This window comes from Carassius carassius, chromosome 15 (genome assembly GCF_963082965.1).
Source record: "Carassius carassius chromosome 15, fCarCar2.1, whole genome shotgun sequence".
NCBI lineage: Eukaryota > Metazoa > Chordata > Actinopteri > Cypriniformes > Cyprinidae > Carassius > Carassius carassius.
The window spans coordinates 699807-718066 of record NC_081769.1 but is presented as its reverse complement, the minus strand read 5'-3'; the positions used below and the strand labels follow the sequence as shown (position 1 = coordinate 718066).

The 18260-nt window shown below is 41.3% G+C and overlaps 1 protein-coding gene across 1 annotated transcript in view; it reads left to right on the top strand.

Annotated features, from left to right (window-relative positions):
- Positions 1 to 18260, top strand: part of LOC132157634 (doublecortin domain-containing protein 2-like) — a 39803-nt gene continuing 21543 nt past the window's right edge. The window contains exons 1-3 of the mRNA XM_059566966.1: positions 1 to 339; positions 1595 to 1646; positions 9397 to 9473. Of these exons, the coding sequence (XP_059422949.1) occupies positions 53 to 339; positions 1595 to 1646; positions 9397 to 9473 (416 nt within the window). The 5' untranslated portion in view covers positions 1 to 52. The remainder of the gene's footprint in view (positions 340 to 1594; positions 1647 to 9396; positions 9474 to 18260) is intronic.

The following is an 18260-nucleotide window of genomic DNA, read 5'->3' as shown; positions in this document are numbered from 1 at the left end:
TATAACCGCGCTGCGCTCGGACTCTCCACCGCTAGCTTCACCTCTCCTGGCCATGAGTGCGGAGAAGCCAAACTTCCTGTCTCAACCTCAAGTCAAAAATATCTATTTCTATCGCAATGGGGATCCGTATTACGAGCCCAGGCGTTTGGTGATTAACTCGAAGCGGGTTTCGACCTTCGACACGCTTCTGCGGGAGGTGACCGGCGGCGTGAGGGCTCCGTTCGGCGCGGTCCGGCGCATCTACACGCCCAAAGCCGGACACCGGGTCCAGTCCCTGGAGCACCTGCGGAGCGGAGAGCAATACGTGGCTGCTGGACGAGAGAGCTTCAAGAAGATCGAGTAAGACATATATCCATCCATCCATCCATCCATCTATGTATCGTTTACATACATATAGTTGGTTTCCATATTCCATAATGATCAAAGTCACAAAACCTGTGAAATAGCGCAAATTGAAGTTTGGGAATCATGTAGTGATCAAAACATGTGGCACACATTAATACTCTTCTGAATCAGCTCTGACTTTAATCAAACAGCATCATGGGTGCAGTGCTGGGGGAACTTACTTTTAAAACTAATGCATTACAACATTGCTTTACTCCCTAACAAAACTAATTAGAGTTACTTTTCATGGAAATTAATGTGTTGTATTACTTTTGTGTTAATGTTTAAATCTGGTCAGGGCTTGCTTGTTTGTTAAAAATGTAGATAACAAATTTTACAAATCTAAAATAGTTCACCCGAAAATTACAATTTGCTAAAAATGTCCTCATCCACAACAGGCCTTCCAGATAAGTTTGTTTCTTCATCAGATTTGGAGAAATTTAGCATTCAATTACTGTGTCAGGAACCGATGCTCTGCAGTGAATGGGTACCGACACAATCCACAAAAAAAGTTATCCACACAATCTATTAACATCTTGTGTTTGTGTGAATCGAATCCATCATTAATCCATAATCAATAATAGTGCATCCTGCAGTGAAAAAGTGTTCTGGGCTGAATCAGGAGAGAAATCTGCACAGATCAAGTAGCGTTTAAACAGCTCTAAACAAATCTGTGGCTTTATTTTGATGTGAGAGACAACAGGAGATGCGCTTTTTTCACTGGAGGAAGCACTATTATAGATTGTGAACTTGTACTTTAGTTAAAAACATCTTTAATGCTGGATTTGCTTTAGCTTTTGTCTTCTTCAGATGTTAACTGATGGACTGGAGTGCTGTGGATTACTGTGATGTTTTTATCAGCTGTTTGGACTCTCATTCTGACGGCACCCATTCACTGCAGAGCATCCATTGATGAGACACTGATGCAGTGCTACATTTCTACAAACCTGATGAAAACACAACTCAGATGAAAGATCTCCGAAGGCCTGAGAATGATGGCTTTTTCAAAGACATTTTCTTTTCTTTTCTTTTCTTTTTTCTTTTTTGTTGAACTCTTGCTTTAAGCATGAACTTCTAGATCAACCACAAATGGTTTAACAAAATTTAGTGAAACATTTGATTAGAACTGTCACTGTTTTATGGCAACTTCACAAAGATCTTTTTAAATTCTGCACTTTAAAAAAAATAAGTAATTTTGCTTACTTTCTAGTTATTTACAGATAGGAACCAGGAAGAAAAAAATGCTTCAGCCCAATGGAGTGGTAAGAACGAATATTTATTTATGTCTCAAATACAGTATAACTCCTATATAAAACACTGTTAATCACATTAACTAAGAACATCACAAACACTGAGTGTAGCAGTCAATCACTGCACTAGTTTGGAGGTTAATGGAGTCTGTCGGGTGTATATGTTCATCCACATGTCCCTCAGGGCTCTGAACCAGAGCACTGAAGGATGACAGTCGAGCACAGGAGGTTCAGACACTGGCAAACAAAACCAGTGATTTAAGAGCATGTTCTTCTGCACACAAGTTTTATGTTTAAAGGAATCCTGGAGCATTAGTGTGCTAGTTCAGGATATCGCACCTGCTTTAACGCTCAAGAAAGACTACCTGAGCGAGGTGTCATGTTTAGACACACCGTCTGTGTTCTCGTCTGGAAAGAATCACTTGGTTGTTGGCTCATTTGGCAATTAATTATTAACCTGTGAATTATTATCCACCTCCTTGGATGCATATTTATGTCAATGGCTCTGACCCAGAGTGCAAACAAAGCCTGTGGAGACCATCTGAATGTCACTTCATATACTCCCTCAGAACTCAAGACTAGTTAAAAAAGAAAGGAGTAAAAAGAAAGAAAGAAAGAAAACCAAAACAGGGACTTTTTTTTACGACAGTCTTAACATTTTATATACTCTCTTAGGCAAAGAAAGAGCATCGTCATACCTGCTCAGATCCCACTTTATTATTGTGCTGAACTAAAGGGCTGTTGCCATGGTTATTAGTGAAACAATGTCCTAATCATCATTTACGACGAGGGCCACACTTTGTTTCCACTGGCTGCTTATTGTCTCAATTAGAGCGGCAGCTTTGGTTTGGCAGCGTGCCAAAGACTCTTTACACAGGCATCCCGCGGGGTTACCAGTGGACACGGCAGGGGCCAGAGACACTGAAACACTAGATCAGAGCAGCTGTGTGTCTGAACTGAGCAGTGCCCTTGCTTAAACACACTGGTTAATCGTACTCACGTCTGACCCTGAGAGCGACAGAGCTGAGCTCACATTTCATGTCTCAAGGCGTGTTTTCTGCTGACTGGAATGCAGTTTTATATTTATTGATTTGTTGAAAAGTAATGCAATAATTGTAGTTGGAAAAAAAAAAGATGAGCAAAGCTGAACAATTATTTTAATATTTTATTTTAAGCACCATGTGAAACTTGTTAGTATGTCACGAATGCAATGATTCTGAAAATATCGTTTGCAACTAAATGAACATGTATTATAGTTTACATTTATATTAATTGCTATTTGCTGAAATTAGCTTTTTTTATCCAGTTAGATAGGACCATTTGAACTGAGCCATTACTGAAAATTGAGTGTTTACTATTGTCATTTTTCATTATTGACACTATTTTCCTATTGAATACTGTAAAGCTGCTTTGACACAATCTGTATTGTTAAGAGTGTAATGCAAATAAGGTGACTTGACTTGACCAGCTGCTTCCTAGCTTGGTCATCAGTCCCAAGAAGTCCAAGGTCCTCCGTAGCAGCTGCCCCGTGAACCCACTTCTGCAAACCAAGATTCCAAGACTTTGATCCTTCCTGTAGGCACTCAAGAAACAACTCCTAACATTTCTTAAGCTTACTCTCGTGTGCTTCTTCTATCCCCTCTCCCCAGTGTACTCTCAGCTTGATAAGTACTGTACCACCTCCTTGGTAACCTTCAGCCAGGGCACAATATCTTGTCTGAGACTTGGGTTATGTCCTCTGGGAATCTGAGCTGCTTCCTAAGGTCTGCCTGCATCTCCCAGTCATTTGCCTTGGACAATACTCCTTTACTCCTCATTTCTCACATTCCCTTGCACATTTTACCTATCTGGCCTGTTTAGTCATGGCTGCAGACTTAAAGGGGTGGTTGATTGTGATTTCACTTTTTTTTACCTATAGTAAGTGTGTAATTTTGCTGTTTGATATCTGCAAAGTTATAATGCTGAAGGTTCAGTGCAAACAAAAATAATATTATGTCTTTTAAAATTATGGTTAATGTTAATGTCTACAAAAATGGCTCGTAGGGACTATAACGAGTTACTTCCAGGGTTCGTGACATCACAAACTTTACATAATAATTACACAGAAAATTACACAAACCCTGCCCCTGGGAACATGCAACAAAGGTGTTGGGGCAACGTTGTGCTGCTGTGGAGAAAAAAAAGAGATGCTGCCATGCCGTTAAAACTAGGGGTGCAAAAAAAAAAAAAATTATAATAATCTATTGATACATGAATCAGAATTCTGTCTTCTAACTATTCTAATGGATTCACAGGTTTCTAAATCAATGTTCTGAAGCAGTGGTTATTAATCATGTTCATCATGTCCCCTTGCAAGCTATTCACTGGCTTTTCTTGAATGATTGGAATAGTGTCCCATTTGATCTTAAAGTGATCCTGGACATGCCACTTCCTCAGCACCAAACTTTTCAAAACTTTTCAGTTTTAAACTCCATCCTTGTCCAATCGGTGAGCTCAACCAAATTCCCCAGAATACATCTTGCTTCAGGTACCGATCTTGCAGTAATGGTCAAGTCATCAATGAGTGCTCTGATGGGCGCCTGATGGGTGCCATTTGCCAGTACTGCCTCCTGATGTAAACTCTTTGCTGGCTTCTCATCTTCAGATACTTCACAGAAGTAGATAATCAATATGATGTCACTAAGCTTTTTACCCAAATCTCCTGTACTCATTGCCTTCAGAACCTGGTCCACAGCATGATCAAACTTTTTCCACTCCTTCTTTGCTGCTGCGGTGGGCTAGCTCACTGGCTCTTACCGGGCATCTCCTACACTGATGTTCTGCACTGCTTGTGCATCCTGAGCATTTTCACTCTTGCTCTGGTGTTTTATCCCCTCAGATACTTTGACAGTGCCATTGCTGCCCCCCACTTTGTCACATGCCTGGAGATTCTGGGTACTGTGGTTTGCTTTCTCCCCCGAACTCTCCTCCATGACACCTGGTTGCCCTATGCATTGCACACTATTAGTAGGTTACGAGCTACTTCATCTCCATCTGGTGTATCTTCAGATTCCTAAAATTTTTTCACATTCTCCCACGTCCAAACAGAATGCATCACTTGGCTCGTCCAGCATTGATTGTGCATCCTGGGTGGTCATAAATATGGTCTGTCCTGTGGGTCGATTATCCTCCCCTGCGAGCTTACAATTCAAGTGACTGACTCAACATGGTGTAGAGGGAGGTTTGTAAGGCAGAAGAAGATAAATGTCATGTTAAGTCTGCAGCCATGAATACACAGTGCAGTTCATTGAGGTGGGATAGTGTGTGGGAGAGGGTTCTGTCCTGGTAGGATATCTGGAGCATGGGTGTCTATCAGATTACCGTATTTTCCGGATTATAAGTCACATTTTTTTTTGTAGTTTGGCTGGTCATGCGACTTATAGTCAGGTGCGACTTATTTATCAAAATTAATTTGACATGAACCGAGAAAATGAACCAAGAGAAAACATTACCGTCTCCAGCCACGAGAGGGCGCTCTATGCTGCTCAGTTCTCCTGTAGTCTACACTGAAAACACAGAGTGCCCTCTCGCGGCTGGAGACGGTAATGTTTTCTCTTGGTTCTTGGTTCTAAATAAATGCGACTTATAGTCCAGTGTGACTTATATATGTTTTTTTCCTCATCATGCCGTATTTTTGGACTGATGCGACTTATACTCAGGTGCGACTTATAGTCCGAAAAATACGGTAAGTTTTTTTTTGTGTTCGGGATATGATGTTTTACCTACTCCATCAAACATCTATACATGGTGGTAGGTAAAGAGCACCAGTTGTGCACTCTGTGGAAAGCCAGCTTACCTTCAGTGTGTCCTCTCCTCATGCAGGTCAAGTTTCAGTTCTTTCAAGCCGGGCTGAAGCAGGCTTGAAAGAAGCCAAGACAACTTTATAAGGGGCCATGTTTTATTCAGTTCCTTAGGTCTAGGGAAAGCACAGCAACAGTCATAAAAAGTAAAGGAGTACTGCCCATGGCAAATTACTGGGAGATGTGAGCAGACCTTAGAAAGCAGCCCAGATACCCATAGGAGATAACCCATACAAGCCTCAGACCTGATATTGTGCCCTGATTGAAGGTTACCAAGCAGGTGGTACAGTACTTATCCAGTTGACAGCACCCTGGGAAGAGAGGATAGAAGAAGCACATTAGTGTAAGCTTCAGAAATATTAGGAGTTGATTCTCAAGTGCCTACAAGAAGGATATAAGTCCTGGAATCTGCTGGTGTAGGTTTGCTGCATGGGTTTCGCAGATCAGTTGCTTTGGAGGACCCTTGGACTTCTTGGCATTGATGACCAGGCTAGGAAGCAGCTGGTAGTAAACATCCCAGAGCTAGCAATGGTTCAGAATGCTGCAGCTAGTCTGATGACTGGTAATGAAAAATGGGATCACATTACTCCCATTCTAACTTTGCACTAGCTACCAGTTCAAGTGAGAACTGAATTACAATTTTTAGTTTTTAAATCATTAAATGGCCTAGCAACAGGTTATCATTCTGTCATGCTACATTCTCAAAACTTATATAGGTCAGTTAGGGCTGGGGATCTTGAATTAATTTCTGTCCACAGGTCTAAGCTAAAACATTGAGGGGACTAAGCTTTTGCGATAGCAGGCACTAAACTATTGAATTGCCTACCAGTATAAATCCAAACTATGTAATCTTTCTCTATTTTCAAGTTAAAGCTTAAAAATGACTTATTTACTGTGGCTTTTCAGAATTAATGACTTATTGTATTTTGTGTATTTTATTTTATTGATTGCAATTTGTTTGAATTGATGTATTGATTATAATGGCACTTTGTCAACCTTGGGTTGTTTTAAAATGTGATTTATACATAAACAAATAACAAATAAATGCATGAATGAATAAATCCCAGTGGATATAGATCAAGTGGAAAAAGCAGTATCAGAACCAGTATTCATGAATTTGGAAGTGGAGAGTGTTGGTGGTATTGGATGCATTAAAACATCTCTATCATGTATTTACATGTATTTGTATTTACATGTACACATTTATAAGGACAAAGTTGCAATTTAGTGCATTTAAAGTATATTAACCCTAAACATAATGCTGATAAACACACTGGAGTTACAATCAAATATCTTCAAGTACTTTACACAATTTTTTATTATTTTAGCTGCTGTCCAAAACATATTCAAGTTACAGTTATATAATGGAAATGGGCTTAAAGTGCACTCTCTGAGCTCAAAATTAAAGAAATTACAGCTCTTTAATATGTACCTCCCCCTTTTTTCAAGGGACCATAAATAATTGGACAGTTGACACAAAAGCTGTTTCATGGACTGATGTGGGCTATTCCTTTGTTATCTCTATATCAATTAAGCAGGTAAAAGGTCTGGAGTTCATTTTAAGTGTTCCATTAGCATTTGGAAGCTGTTGCTGTGGACCACATCATGCGGAAAAAAAAAGCACGCACTGGTGTGCTCAGAAACATAAAATGACCTGATGCCTGTTTCACACATACTCCGTCTGCAGTGCGTATGCGTTGCGTATTTTTTTACGCACCCATGTTAACGGATTCCAGCGTTCACACTGCACGCGGTTGCGGTCCGTCAGTGCGTTCCAGGAGCGGTGCGTCTGCAGCAGTGCAGCGATCGTTTACGTACCGAGCCTATTTTTGCTGTGCAGCATGCGCTGAATTAAAGTGACAGCGCATTGTTCGCGGTAAAAATGAACATGGATTGACACGGAAATGCAGTAATTTCACAATAAATGTATACTAATTAAAGCCTACTTTGTTTTACACTTAACACATGGGCTTTGGCTAAGTTTAAAACAAGAAAAAGAGCACTTTTAGATAAACAAGGGAACGTGATGCAGTTTTATGGAGGCAGAAAAACTAAGTTCATTAAGACCCATGGGATTGCTTGTAATAAAAGGCGCGTTCGACTTTTATTGACAAAAAATAAAATAAAACAACAATATACAAAAACTCTCGTAGGACACACACATGCACACACACAGGGGAGATTAATCAAAACAGTAGTTTCCTAGATATTTCACTACACATTTTCCTTGCGATCTTATAGATTTTATCTTTTTCAGTTAGGTATAAAAACTATTTAAAATCACTTATAAACCCAACAAAGGAAGGCTTAGAACATCTCCACTTACTGCAATGAATATGATATTTACCCATAAGAATAATCATATTGACTAAATCTGATACTGATGAATCTACATTTTCCGTATAAAAGAGGATGTGTGGCAAAGTGAGATTAGGATATTATCAATCTTAAGTGACAGCCAATTATGTAACTCGGATCAAAAACTATTGGCCACAGGGTTCGACTTGAAGCAGCGCTGCACAGAATGATCACTGTATGACAAAGTACCGCGAGAGCGATTCGGATGCATTGGATTCGTGTGCTCTCTTATCGCTCTCGCGGTACTTTGATGTCTTATTCTGTGCAGCGCTGCTTCAAGTCGAGGGCGCCTAAAGATTTAAATGCAAAATGCACGAGAGTCAACTGTTTGTGTCAGTGGTGTTTTAATTGTAAATATTTGCGATAGCCTATAAGAAAACTAGGCTAAATGTTGTGTTTAAATGTTTTGCTGCTTGCTTGAGCAGCTTATTATACAAACCTAGAAGTCAAATGCATGAATAATACATTGTTTATAGTTATTGAGTTTAAACTAATGTCTGTGAAAGATTGTTACTGTACTGTGATAAAAGAGTAGCAATACTGAAAAAGTTTGTTTACACGTTTTGAAATCAAAATAATGAACAAATGTTGTGTTTGTGGACGCAGATCAGTAGTGGACTGCAAACGCGTCCCGTGTGAAAGCACAATGAGTCCATGCTGCTTCTGCACCACATATGTAACGCACATGGACTGCTTACACACTGCAGACGGAGTATGTGTGAAACAGGTGTGAACGTCCATGGAGGACAACAGTGCTGGATGATCAGAGGATCCTCTCCATGGTAAAGAAAAACCCTTTCACAACATCCAGCCAAGAGAATAACACTCTCCAGAAGTCTACAATCAAGAGAAGACTTCACCAGAACAAACAAAGAGGCTTCACCACAAGCTGCAAACAAAGCCAGATTAGACTTTGCCAAAAAACATTAAAAAAGATCCAGAGGACTTCTGGAAAAGCATTCTTTGCACGGCTAAAATTAAGATCCACCTGTACCAGAATAATGGGAAAAGTAGAAAAGGATAATTGCCCAAAATATACAAGCAACCCATGAGTTTTTGAAAGTAAATAGTGGATTATTCTGCAATGGCCGAGTCAATCTCATGATCTCAACCGGATTGAGCAGCACTTCACTCGCTGAAGACAAGCAGAAAGACCCACAAACAAACATTGCTTAATTAAAGGAATGCTTAATTCCTAAGCATGTTATGTTATATTTTTGTTCAACCCATGGAATTAAAGCTTAAATTCTGCACTTCAATTGCATCCTGATTGTTTTATTTCAAAACCATTGTAGTGGTGTATAAAGGCAAAAGCACTAAAACTCTGTCTGTGTCTGAACACTTTTTGTCCAAATACATATTTTGTTGGACCTGACTGTATATACAGTATTATGTTTATATAATTATAAAGTTGAATTCAGATTATCACGAGCAGATTAAAACTGTTAATGTCGTGTGTACAACACATTTATGTTCTGATTGAACTGGATGTTTGTCAGCTGTAGTTCTTTTTTTAGATTTTATTCCTCTGCAGATCCTCACGTCTTATTCTTTCCTGTGTGTAGCTGAAACCTGTTCCTCAGAGTCGTGTGATTGTATCTGCCAGATTCCTGAAGCCCATCAAAGAACCCTGTGCAATATTGTAAGTACTATTTATATATTTATTTCATAATCCTGACATTTTTCTTGACAAACTTCATAAGTTCATGCATGTAATGCTGCAGATTTAATCAAATATTTATGTGGGACACTAAAAAGCTTAAAGGTGCCATAGAATGCTAAAATCACTTTTATATAGTGTTTGAACACAGTTCTGTGGCCACAGTGTGTGAAAACAACCAGCCTATAATGGTAAAATTGACGAAATTTATACTTAACTAGACAAAGACTGGACTATAATGTTTTTTGAGGACTACCGGATATTCAAAATGCATCCTATAGGCTATTGTCCTTCAAAATGTGCGTCCCTATCATTCTCTCGCGCGCGCGTCCATGCTCTCTTCCTCAGTTCTCACATACAGCGCGCGGTCAGTTCTCAGCGCTCACATACACACACAACAGTCCAAATGTTCATCGTGTAGAGTATCTCAAGTAAATACAGTAGGTTATGGATTAGGTGAATGTGAACAGGTGTGTTCAGTGTGTGTCAGTATTTCATGCATGCCTTCCGTCTTAAAGGGACAGCATTCCAAATTAAATACCTATCTGTCATTAATGTTACCCAACAAAAGATGTTAAATAAATGTAGACATATTAAGTAAAACCTAATGTATCTAAAAATTAGTTTAATTTGTATCTCTTTAATTTGTATTTATTTGTATTTGTCTAATTGTGCTTCTTTAAATAAATATATCCTTGGTCTGAGCTGTCGACACGACAGATCTCGTCACAGTTGTTGTTGTTGGTGCGTCCTACGATGTGAATAGAGGCCGATCCTTGACACACATGACCGGCCACAGGTGTCGCACACAAACTGGCTAGACGTTGTTCTAGATGTTAAGGCATTGTGCTTTCTGCGTCTTCGTTTGTCTACAGCAGTAACAATACGGCTGAGCTCAAAGGAGTGTATGGCAGAGTGGCACTGTGCTCGCCATGATGTCCTGTCTGCAACCATCTCTTCAAGGTCATTTGGGTCCATATTGCACAGTTTCAAATTGGCTTTGAGGCCGTCCTTGTAGCGTTTTAGTTGCCCTCCTTGAGAGCGCATGCCACTCTGGAGCTGTCCATAAAAAACCTGCTTCGGTAGGCGAGAGTCTGCCATACTTACAACATGTCCAGACCAGCAAAACTGCGCAGCAAGCAGGAAGGCCTCAATACCAGTGATGCCACAGGTCTGAAGTACCTCAGTATTTGGGGCCTTGTCCTGCCATTTAACATGTGCAATACGACGGAGACAGCGCATATGGAACTGATCAAGTTTGGTAATCTGCTGCCGATAAATGTTCCAGGACTCAGATCCATACAACAGCACAGTGAGGATGACTGCCTTATATACTGCCACCTTTGTGTCCAGTCGAATGCCGTGCTCATCCCATACTCTCTTGGACAGTCGACCGAAGGCAAAACTAGCTTTTGCGATGCAGGCACTGATGTCGGAGTCCGCTGTTGTATCAGCTGCAAGAATGCTACCAAGGTAGCAGAATTTGTCAACGGCCGCCAGCACTGTCTTACCTGCAGTGATTACCGGTGGATTGGAGTTTGACTTGTTCACTGCTTGAAGCATGACTTCTGTCTTCTTTAGACTGACAGTAAGCCCAAACCTAGAAGCTGCAGTTCTAAAACGATCGAAAAGTGACTGAGCTTCAGTGCACAATCATCTGCATATAGGAGGTCACGCAGAATTGCTGAATGTGTCTTTGTATGAGCCTGGAGCCTGCGTAGATTGAAGACACAGCCATCTGTACGGAACTGGATTGGAATGCCCATGTCGCAGGTCTTAAAAGCCACGGACAGCACCATGGAAAAGAAGATGCTGAATAACAGTGGGGCAAGCACACAGCCTTGTTTGGTGCCAGTGGAGATGCCAAATGGGTCAGACAGTTTGCCATCATCCAGAACCTGACCAAGCATGCCATCATGAAATGAACGGACGATATTAATGAATTTCTCTGGACATCCAACCTTATGAAGAATGAGCCAAAGCCCGGTTCGGGAAACTGAGTCGAAGGCTTTTGTGAGGTCAATAAAGATCATATAAAGGTCAAGGTGTTGTTCTCGGCACTTCTCCTGGATCTGCCTAGCAGTAAACACCATGTCCATAGTACCGCGGCCTACACGAATTCCACACTGACTTTCCGGGATGATTTCACTGTCATGAATGTGTCGTTGGAGGCGGTTCAGCAGAATTCGTGCCAAAACTTTGCCTGCAATGGAGAGCAACGAGATGCCACGATGATTATCACAGCAGGCTCTGTCTCCCTTGTGCTTGTAGATGTGAACAATCAATGCGTCTTTAAAATCTTGAGGCACAGCTTCCTCGCTCCATATTTTACAGAATAATGTGTTGAGTGCGGCGAGAAGAGATTGTCCGCCTTCCTTCAGCACCTCACTTTGAATGCCATCAGAACCTGGGGCTTTACCAGGGGGCATCTGCTCAATGGCACGTGCGATTTCTTTCGAGCGACGGAGTGTCGTCCAGATCTGAGGCCGTTGGCCGCTGCGCTATGTCACCAAGCACGGAGTCATCAAAAGCAGCTGGCTGGTTCAATACCAATTGAAAGTGGTCGACCCAGCGTCTGAGGATCTCAGCCTTGTCAGTAAGTAGGGTTCCGTCAATAGCACGTACAGGTGTAGAACCAGCTCTCAGGGGCCCATGGACCCATCTGTTCTTCATTTCACGCAGGCAGGTCTGTGCTGTATTTCTTGCTCGAGTATATGCTGACTTCTTTGCAGTGCTAGATTTATCATTGACCCATGCCAAGTGAGCTGTGTGCATTGTGTTCAACAGGGCTTGCGCTTCGACATCCTGATCGTCAAACTAGTCCTTATGTTTGGATGTGGTGAAGCCGAGGACTTCAGCAGCTGTGTTGTACGTGATATCTCTGATTTTGGACCATGTCTCCTCAGCATTATTGGCAGCTTGATTATCCAGTGTGCTGAGCCTGTCTGAAAGAGTCTGACAGAAGTTAGTATGGCAAGAGTCAACACAAAGCTTAGAAACATCCAGTCGCTTTTGCCTTTTGGCTTTATGTTGACGAGATGAAGCTAGGTCCAGTGACATCACACTACGCAGCAGTCGGTGGTCAGACCAACAGCTTGTGCCTCGCATGACTCGAGTTATATGGACCTCCCTGAGATGTTCCTGCCGGGTGATGATGTAATCCAACACATGCCAGTGCTTTGATCGAGGATGTTGCCACGTGGTCTTGTACTTGTTCGCCTGCTGATAGAAAGAGTTTGTGATCACCAGCTCATGTTGCGCACATATCTCCAGCAGCAGCGTACCGTTAGTGTTCTCGTTTCCTACTGAGTGTTGCCCCAAGACTTTCGGCCATGCAATGACATCACGTCCCACACGCGCATTGAAATCTCCCATAAGGAAGAGTCGGTGTTTATGAGGCACTGAGCGTAAGGCAGTGTTAAGGTGTTCATAGAAAGACTCCTTCTGGTCATCACTGGCAGTCATTGTGGGTGCATAGACACTAATCAAAACAGCACTATTGCCATTCTTAAGCATCAGCTGCAAGGTCATCAACCTTGGCGACAGGCCGCGAGGTTGCACTTCTAAGAGTGGTAGCAATAATGTCTTCACTGCAAATCCAACTCCAGCCTGCCTTGGCTGACCATCGGGCTGCCCAATACAGAAGAATGTATAGCCGCCGTTGACTTCTGTGAGTTTGGTTTCTCCAGAAATTCTCGTCTCACTGAGAGCAGCAATGTCGATTCTGTATCTCGCCAGTTCACGGGCAATGATTGCAGTTCTCCTTTCATGACGCTCGGCAGAGTCCAAAAGTGTGCGCACATTCCAAGAGGCTAGACGCAGTTTAGTCTTTATCTTTTGTACTTTTTGTCTACCGCAGAATTGGATACTCAGATGGTCGCGGTGAACCAGCAGAGTAAGTGGAATGAGCGATGTTTAGGGAACCTTTTCTATCCCCTTCTTCCGTGGAAGAGAGCAGCGCTGTCCCTAAAAAGGGCTGCTCTGTCACCTGGGCAGGATACGGATGGTGCTGTCATTCCAGGTCAGCATCAGACGACCATCACACCCAGGCCGCCTACGTGCAGGTTTGTGACTAAGTGCTCCCAGTGTTATCCTCCACCTGCACCCGACGCCAATAGCCCATCGCCGCAGGACTTGACGTCTGTGACATACCATCACAATGAATGGATTATAGTGAGAAAAGCTTGTGTGACCGATCCCACTCTCTCTTCCAACAGTGACCGTTGCCAGCAAGCTCAGAATCTGAGACGTGCAGGCTGGTGACTGCTGGCGCAGCAAGCTGGCCGGAAGTGATCCCAGGATGGGAACAATTATCTTCGCCAATGTCGTGACGTGCCGAGTTATAGCCAGAAGACACCATGGCAGTCTTTGCCGGAGCCCACTTAGCCAGTCATTTACAGGGCTCCTGCAAGGCCTTTCCACCACGCGTGACGCCCTGGGTAATACTTCAGTGCAAGCACCTTCATCACTGATGGCATAGCCCAAGCAGGCAGTCCCCTACTTGACTGTTCACCCCCTCACCACGTTGAGGTGTGGGTCGGACTCAGAGGGGGCAAAAAAAAAAAAAAAAACAAGTGTGTGTGTATATATATATATATATATGCAGGGCTCCAAACAAAAAAAAAATCGAGTAAGGAGCCATTGGCTCCTATAAGAAAAAAACTTAGGTGCCAAATGATTTTTTAGGTGCCACAGAATAAACATGTTTTATGCGTTTTATTTAAATTATTTATTTTACATTTTAACTTTTTAATCATACTGACGTGTTTATGTCTCATCTTTTCTTGACTTTATCAGCATTTTAATCCATCTTGTAGATGACCTGGGAATGAAGGTTCACTTAAAGTGGGAGCTAAATGTCTTTGCCAACTTGAAACATACAGTCATGCGTTGTTTATTACACAAAATCTGTACCAATATCATGGACCATAAGCATCACTTGGCCCCTGAGTATAGTTTGGGGTCCTCCTCAATGCATCCTGTAAATGTTGTCATACTCTCTTTAAAATAAAGGTGCTTCATGATACCATAGAGGAACCTTTTTTTCCTGTCTAAATAGTTTCATAAAGAACCTTTAACATTTGAAGATAATAACAGATTATGAAAAGGTCAGAAAGAGATTATTCTTCAAAGAGCCTTTGACTGAATGGTTCTTTGTGGAACCAATATTGTTCTGTGAAGAACCTTTTAAGCTCCTTTATTTTTAAGAGTGCATGTCTTTCACACTTTCAGTCTGTTTTTCTTAATTAGTAAAATTAAATTTTATAGGAGGGGTTGAATCATGTAGACAACAGGTTAAGTAAAAATATTAAAATTCAATAGCTCATAAATATAGCAAAATGCTCCTCTTTATAGTTATTTTTCTAGCTGACTGATGAGCTTATGGACACCGAAAGGTTACTGAGGTTAATGTTACGTTGCAATGTTTACAAGCTTTACACGTTTTCCACAGTTTGAACATGTTGTACTGTAGAATCTCTTATAAAATAGCCTACCTTTTGATGTTAATTCATGTTCATTATGTACTCTAGTAGTAAAGAGCAAGATATGATAGGTTCACGTGCTGCTTGAACTGAGGCACTAATCGCGATCGCGCCTGCCGCATAGGGGCCGTTCACATGTCGCATCTTTTGCGCGCTCAAGTTCGTTATTTCAAATGTAGGCGTCCGGTATGCGTGCGTGCTCATAATGGAAGCGACGCGCTCGTTTTTTTTCCAGGCACGCCCGCACCGCATCAAGTTAAAAAAATATCAACTTTTCAGAATCCCGCAAGCCCACCGCAGGTCATGTGACAAGAACAAACCAATCAGCTTCATCCTTTCCAGTACCAACTTTGAAAGCTCAGCCAAGATGAAGGAACAGCTGATCATAGCTGTATATGGATAGACATTTTTAAATAAATTTAGTAACAGAGCTACTGCAAGCGATATTTAGTGCTGCAAATCCATTTATCCATTGCTGAAATTTACGCGTCTTCATGGAGAGAGCGGGTCATGGTTGCTTAGCAACGGCAGACGCCTCAGGAGCGCAAGAGCCCGAAGGCTTTTGGAAAAAAATCAGAAAGCGGCGCGCCTAGCATTTTCCACGCGTTTTTAGGCGCGATATGTGAACGGCCCCTTAAACAGCAACAAAACTGTATTTATTGTTTGAATTTTTTCATGAATTTGGAATAATTTTAAAGCTGATACTTTGTAAATTAAAAAGTAACAAAACACAAAGCTTTTTGCGATTACTGGACGGCAAGTGCACTTCAAATAATAAAGTTCATGCATTAACAGAACACAGCATGGACTAAGATCTTGTTAAGAAGAAGCCTTATGATTATAAACGAGAACTGTTAACGATATTGCCAATATCCACACAGATGACAGCTTTACCTGTTGTAGTTGGTTCAAGTTATGAACGAAATAGACGCTGTTTTTCTGCACTTTCTCTTCAAGTCTCCATCATTTCTCTCTCTCTCGCGCGTTTATCAGGTGTGTGTCAGCGCTGCTGCGCGGCAGATGAGGACTGTTTAAAACTCTTTTTCCCACTAAAACTTTGATGCGAATTCTCTCAATGCGCGAACATAACAAAAGATGTGAATGCAAAACAATCAGGAAAAAAGGCATTACATGCAATTTTTTAAGAGATAGCATGTAAATACATAGGCCTAGTTGCCAGTGGCGACCTCAGCAAAAACTTCACTCGCATTTTAATATTTATGGTCGCAAATGCGACCGTTTTAGTCGCAGTTTGGAGCCCTGTATATATATATAGTTTGGACACACCTTCTCATTCAAAGAGTTTTCTTTATTTTCATGACTATGAAAATTGTAAAGTCACACTGAAGGCATCAAGGGCTATTTGACCAAGAAGGAGAGTGATGGGGTGCTGCGCCAGATGACCTGGCCTCCACAGTCACCGGACCTGAACCCAATCGAGATGGTTTAGGGGTGAGCTGGACCACAGACAGAAGGCAAAAGGGCCAACAAGTGCTAAGCATCTCTCGGGGAACTCCTTCAAGACTGTTGGAAGACCATTTCAGGTGACTACCTCTTGAAACTCATCAAGAGAATGCCAAGAGTGTGCAAAGCAGTAATCAAAGCAAAAGGTGGCTACTTTGAAGAACCTACAATATGACATATTTTCAGTTGTTTCACACTTTTTTGTTATGTATATAATTCCATATATAATTCCACATGTGTTAATTCAAAGTTTTGATGCCTTCAGTGTGAATCTACAATTTTCATAGTCATGAAAATAAAGAAAACTCTTTGAATGAGAAGGTGTGTCCAAACTTTTGGTCTGTACTGTATATATGTATATATATTTATAATAAAATTAATTTTGGTAACTACAGTTTGGCTAAAACTATTGACTAAAAGTTGTGACTAAAAGTTGACAAAAATGCAATGACTTTTATTAAGCATTTTCGTCTCAAGACTAAGATTAAGACTAAATCAAAAATTCCTGCCAAAATTAACACTGGTTCAGTGCTGGAGTTGTGCAAAGATTTCTTTTGAAAGAGGGATTGATACAAACACTTCTTGCGCAAATGTCCAGACTCCAGACAAAGTAAGCATCACACATCATATTTTGTTTTCCAAAAGAGCTTCTTGGGTCTCTGTAAGGCTAATGTTGCTAAAGCTACCATTGTCTCTACCTGTTTTCACTAATGCTGCCTTCACGTGCTTCCAGAATGATCGTAAATATGAATGTGAAAGTTAAAAATTGCGTTTGGAAGCAATGTGAGGTCAGTAATATGGTCACCACCAGTTAATCAGTTACACCGGTGGTATGACCGCAAGCATGAGCTCTTGAATCTCCGCACTCTGCCACTTTGTATTCTCCCTCCTGTTTTCCTCAGAGATTTTGGTCCATATTGACACGATAGGAGTAGATCATGCAATTGCTGCAGATTTTCAGCTGCACATCAATGATGCAAATCCCCCATTCCACCACATCCAAAGCTGCTGTATTGGATTGGGATCTGGTGACTGTGGAAGCCATTTGAGTAAAGCGAACTCATTGTCATGTTTAAGAAACCAGTCTGAGATAGTTTGAGCTTTGTGAGATGATGCATTATCCTGCTGGAAATAGCCATCAGAAGATGGGTACACTGTAGTCATAAATGGATGGATATGGTCAGCAACAATATTCAGGTAGGCTGTGATGTTTAAACAATGCTCAATTGGTACTAAGGGGGCCAAAATGTAGATCCCAGTAGATCAGCAGTTTTCAAAATACTCAGACCAGCCCATCTGGCACCATCAACCATTCCACGTTCAAAGTCACTTAAATCCCCTTTCTTTCCCGTTCTGATGCTTGGTTTGAACTTCAGCAAGTCATCTTCGCCATATCTAGATGCCTTAATACATTCAGTTGCTGGCATGTGATTGGCTGATAAGCAAATTATGTTACCAAGCAATTGAACAGGTGTACCTAATAAAGTGCATGGTAAGTGTGTGTATGTGTGTATATGTATATTATTGTTGTCAAACATATCAATATTTCGATAAGTATAGATACTAAAATATCTGAACGGTACCAATACTAATTTCTCTAAGTATCGATACACCGATACCAGCCGAGCTGTCATGTTCACTTCTCTTCAAAGGCGCGTTGACAAACACCACACATGACCGCAGTGCCTGTGTCGTCTCATTCACGCTGGTTAAAGGTCCTGTTCTTCGTGATCCCATGTTTCAAACTTTAGTTACTGTGTAATGTTGTTGTTAGAGTACAAATAATATCTGTAAAATTCTAAAGCTCAAAGTTCAATGCCAA